Here is a 4,877-nt window from a genome sequence, read left to right on the forward strand (position 1 = left end):
AGGGGGGATCCAGGAGGCTCAGGGAAGGAGAACTGGAGAGTGATTCATGCACTCGCAGTGAAGCAGCACAGGCCGGAGCTAGTGCACCCCTGAAAACACCTCCTGGTCTTGCAAGAGCCCAGGGGTCACTCTGAGAACCATTCAAGAGCCTGGACACATGCCAGCTGTACCAGTCGTGAGCAGCCCTGTTTGGCTAGATCTGCTTCCCACCCCAGCCACCAAGGCCAGTGCGGAGTCAGGAGTCACCCATGGCCTTAGGGTGCCACAGCCCCCCTAGTCTTTTCATGGAGATTTTCTGACAACAACTGACAATGGGACAAAAACCTTCTGAGGGGTTTATTTGGAGCTGACATTGGCTGTTGCCACCCAGGGCTTGTGTGGGCACATGGCTGCTATGGGGCACGATGCAGCAGCCTCTCTGTAGCCCCCAGGACACGGTGTCTGTTGCTCTGCGCCAGCCCCGCTCTCGGGATCCTGCTGGGCTCTTTCACCTGCGCCGCTCCTCTTGCTGCCCCGCGATGCAGCGGCAGCAGAACGCTCTGCTCAGAGCCCGAAGCGCCGTGCTGAGCCGCGAGCGCCATCGCCGGGGAGCCGCGACGTCCAGGAGGGCAGCGGTGCCTGCGGTGGGAAGCAGAGCTGTGGGCAATGGGCTGCACGGGCGCAGGGCTGCACCTGCCTGTCCCTGTAGCCAAGGGCTTCCCGAGGGGCTGTGGCCTCAGCACAGCAGCCCCCGAGGGCTTCCTGCTGCCAGCCTCGGTGCTGCTCGCTGTCCCAGACAGACCTGCTGTCCCCAGAAGGGCTTTGCACGCGGGTACATACCTGGCTCAACATCTGCCGTGGGGCTGCAGGAGGATGATGACTTCTCCTCTTGGGGCTCCGAGGCCTCCTGCATGGACAGAGCAAGAACACGCACCCATCGGCCATCGGCTGCAGCTGCTCAGGGTACCGGTGCCCTGGGGTGCACGGGGGAAAGGGTTTGGGGCTGGGGGAGGCTGCACCTCTGGCACTTGGAAATGGAGAGGACCCAGCATCTCTTCCACACCAGACATCAGCAAGGGTAAATGGCTGGAGGGGAAATCTGGGCACCATGGACAAGGGGGATCAATAAGTTAGGGCAGCTCTGGGCATGCCCTCTGCAACCCTCCCACACAGCTCACATAGGAGCTCCCTGGGATCGTGGGGACAGGTGACACGCTCCATGCTTACCTGGGGAGCAGGGCCTGCAGCCAGGAGAGAAGCTGCTGTTGTTGCTTCCTGCAGCAGAGATTCCTCAGCTCCTCTGGGCACTGCTGGCTCAACAGAGGGGCTCTCCACCTCACCAGGTCCCTCACTGGTAGCCTCTGCTTGTTTGGTGTCGGGCAAGCAGGGCACCTTCTCCAGGTCCATCTCCCTTTCCGCAAACAGGCTGCGGAGGCTGGGTCTAATCCAGGCCAAGGAGCTACTTTCCTCCAACTCCTCCTCTGGCAGAAGCTCTTCATCACCATCCTCCTCATCATAGCTCTGCTCTCCTATTTCATCCAGGTCATTCCTGCATGTTCCAATGTTCTGCTTGGGGGCATGAGCATAGAGGCGCTCCAGCACCTCCCACTTGGTCTTGGCATCCTTGAGGAGCTCCACTTGCGTGATCTCTGGTTTCCACAGGTTGTGGAAGGAGTTTCTGGCAAGGAGCTAGGAGAAAAGAGGCAGAATTTGTGAAGGGAACTTCTTTTCTCAACAGGAAAGGTCTCTTGGGGGATTTTCGGCAAGTGCTGGGACAACCCGGCTGTCACAGCGTGGCACCAGGGCCAGCCCCAGCACCGGGAGGGCTCCAATCTGGCCCAGCCCTCCCTTGCACTCACCTCCTTGGGTCTCACATTGAGGGATCCTGACACTGACAGGGAGAAACGCTCCCCATGGCCCTCCTCTTCCTCGCCCTGGCTCTCCTGCAGGCTCTGCTCCTTCCTCAGGAAAGTGACTTCCCGGATCTGGGCCAAGCTCTGCCCCGTGCGGGCCAGGCAGCTCCTGTCGAGCTCCTCCAGCGCCTCCGTCTTGATGCTGAGCACCCCCAGGTACTGCGCGGTGTTGTCTTCGTGCACACGCAGCGGCCTTCCTTGCACGTGGCAGGTGATGCCCACAGGCTGTTGTTTTGGGTCCTGCCCTGCCGGTGCTCGTCGTGGTGTCCCTGTCCCACCATCCTTGCCTGGGGAAGCTGGTGTCCCAGCCCTGCTCACCTCCCTTTCTCCCCCTTGAGCGCAGGGATCCGGCCCTTCCTCAGCTGCAGGGGCTCTGCTTTGGTCACACTCCATGGTCTGGAGCAGCCACAAGCTTGCCTGTGTGCCTTGATCGACGGTGTGTGCCAAGGCATCAGGCTGTGCTGGCTGCTGGCTGGCTCCAGGGCTCACGTCATCAGGACGGTTCAAGGGGGCGGACCCCAGCCCCACGCCTGCGTCCTTCAGACCCACAGCAGGTGGTGTGGGGCCATGTGGGACAGGCCCCTGGCTCTCACACCTCAGCTCCATGCCAGTTTCTCCATCAGTGCCCTGAATGAGGCTGACAGGCTCAGGTGAGAAGGGCAATGGGGATTCCAGTGGGGCCATTTCACTGCAGCACCCGGCAGTGACGTCTTGTGCAGAGCTGGGTGGCACCACTGCAATGGAGGAGCTGCTGAGTCCAGCCTCCTCCGAAAAACCTTCAGCTGCCATTGCACCCTGCTCAGGATCATCTAGGGCAGAAGAGGCCACTTCATCTTCAGGATTTGCCATGGCAGGCATTTGCTGTTCAGGAGGAATAGTCTGTGTTCCCGGGACAAAGGAGGAGCTTCCCGAGAGCTGCTGGCTTTTCAGGGAAAGATTTGTCCTCTCACGACCCCCTTGCAACATCCTGGCTTCTCCCAGTGATGATGCTGAGGACTCAGGCCTAGATCGAGGCAGGAACTGCACATGCTCCTGAGTTTCCTGGATGAGAGCATGGGTCTCCCACTTGGGTCTTTGAAGTGGAGGCAAGGTCAGACACGATGCCTTTACCTTCTGCTCTTCCCTTCTCTTCCCTGAGTCCAGAGCCATCCCAGCACCAGGAACAGATGGGAAGCGTTCCCTGGCAGCAGCTTTGCTGGAATTTGCAGCCACCGTCTCCAATGCCTTGTTCATTCTCTCCAGGACTCTCCTGGCCACCTCTTCCTTGTCCAGGACAAAGGCCCTGCCTTTGGGAGAAGACCCGCAGGATGTTTCCAGAGCAGGCAGCTTGGTGTGACTTGCAGATCCTGCTGGTTTTACTGCAGAGTCCTCCAGGCCTCCCTCTGTCTGCCAAGCTGCCTTGGCTGGGAGAGGTGGGAAGCTGGGCACATCTGATGTCCCCGATCTTCTCCTGCCAGTCAGTGTCCTGCTGTATCCCAAAGTAGCCTTCTTTACAAGGCTGGAGCAGGGATGCAGGTCTTGCACTGTGCAGGAGACATCACTGGCCGTGTCCTCCACGACCTGCAATCGAAGGCCACCACAAAGACCAGGTTACTGGTGTCCTTTTCCCTCCCTCCATGCTTCCCAGGCAGATGCTTGGCTGTCACCGCCGCTCAGCTCTGTACCTGTGCAATGCCGTGTTGCGAGCAGCGTGAGCCCTGAGGGCCGGGCAGTGGCAGCAGCCGGTCCCTTTGGTGGGATGAAGCTGGGGTCCGTCTGCGCTGCACTGCTGTGGGCAGCTCCTGCTGGCCCACCTGTGGGGAGAAGGACGCCCGTGATGGGGGCACTTGTGTTCGTACGAGCAACTCCTAAGCACAGGAAACCCCAGCCTCGTGTCGAAGGCAACCTCCTGTCTGAGCACGATCCGGCTGTGCTTGGCCCAAACCTGCTCTCTGCCCTCAGCACAGAGCTCATGGGGTTCATGTGGGCCTTGGAGCATCCAGATCATGGAATCATTATATTTGGGAAAGATTTTCAAAACCATCAAGGCCAACTGTAAACCCTTCAGCACCATGCCTACTATACGTATCCCTAAGTGCCTCATCTACACGTTTCTTGGACACTGCCAGGAACGTTGATTCCACGACTTCCCTAGATAGCCTCTTCCAATGCTTTACAATTATTCCCATGTGGAAAGTTTTCCTAATATCTAACCAGTTCCTCTCCTGGTGCAACCTGAAGCCATTTCTTCTTTTCCTATCAGTATTTTAGAGATCAGCCTTGCCTCACTGAACCCTCCTTTCAGGTAGTTGTAGAGAGCCATAAGGACACCCGTGAGCCTCTCTTCTCCACACTAAATAACGCCAGCTCCCTCAGCCGCTCCTCATAAGGTCTGTGCTCCAGACCCTTCACCAGCTTCGTTGCCGTTCTTTAGAAATACTCCAGCATCTCCACACTTTTCCCATGCCCAAATCTGAATACAGCATTTGAGGTGCGTCCTCACTGGCACCGAGTACAGGGGGAGAACGCAAGCCAAGCTGCTTTTTCCCAAGCCCAGGAATACATATCCCTCCCTCACTGGAGGAGCTCCTGCCCCCCTATCATGACCCAGGGCTCCTTCCTCACCATCCGCATGCTCTCTATGCGGGTCTTGTCCCTGCCTCCCACCTCCCCCTCCCCCTCCACCACTCACCTCACTCATGCTCTCTTGTGCACTGGAATTCCTTTCCGTGAATGAGGAGCAGGCTTTACCCTGCTGTTCCTTCTCCATGTCTAGGAACTTCTCTGAGGATCTCTCACACGGGCACCAAGAGGAGTTGCTCCCTGCTGGTTGCGCCGCTCTCCTCAGAGTGAAGACCCCAGCAGGGACACGGTCACCTTAGGGACTGCCCCATCACAGTGACCTGTGGGCACGATGTCACCCCCATCACAAAGCCCTGGGAGTCACCATGGGGACACCGGGCACCGCGTCATTTCCTCCTCTCCCCACCCCTGAGCAGGTCCCTG

General features: G+C 58.7%; 1 protein-coding gene across 1 annotated transcript; it reads right to left on the reverse strand.

Moving 5' to 3' along the window:
• Window positions 1-487: 487 nt before the first annotated feature.
• Window positions 488-4,641, reverse strand: LOC148593290 (uncharacterized). The gene is made up of 6 exons (XM_088531466.1): window positions 4,564-4,641; window positions 3,557-3,685; window positions 2,655-3,452; window positions 1,839-2,537; window positions 1,315-1,668; window positions 488-589 (listed from the first exon to the last, which is right to left on the reverse strand). Exons 1-6 carry the CDS (start codon window positions 4,639-4,641, stop codon window positions 488-490), a joined length of 2,160 nt encoding a protein of 719 aa, XP_088387592.1.
• Between the last annotated feature and the right edge of the window lie 236 nt (window positions 4,642-4,877).

This window comes from Tinamus guttatus, unplaced genomic scaffold (assembly GCF_059628265.1).
Source record: "Tinamus guttatus ecotype Peru unplaced genomic scaffold, ASM5962826v1 Tinamus_guttatus_pri_ptg000420l, whole genome shotgun sequence".
NCBI lineage: Eukaryota > Metazoa > Chordata > Aves > Tinamiformes > Tinamidae > Tinamus > Tinamus guttatus.

Coding starts and splice junctions, on each gene's coding strand:
- LOC148593290 (XM_088531466.1), bottom strand. CDS start 4,641: ATGGAGAAGGAACAGCAGGGTAAAGCCTGCTCCTCATTCACGGAAAGG. Junction 2,538..2,654: donor CTGAAGGTTTTTCGGAGGAG/GCTGGACTCAGC, acceptor TTCTCACCTGAG/CCTGTCAGCCTCATTCAGGG. Junction 590..1,314: donor CCAGTGAGGGACCTGGTGAG/GTGGAGAGCCCC, acceptor GACGTCGCGGCT/CCCCGGCGATGGCGCTCGCG.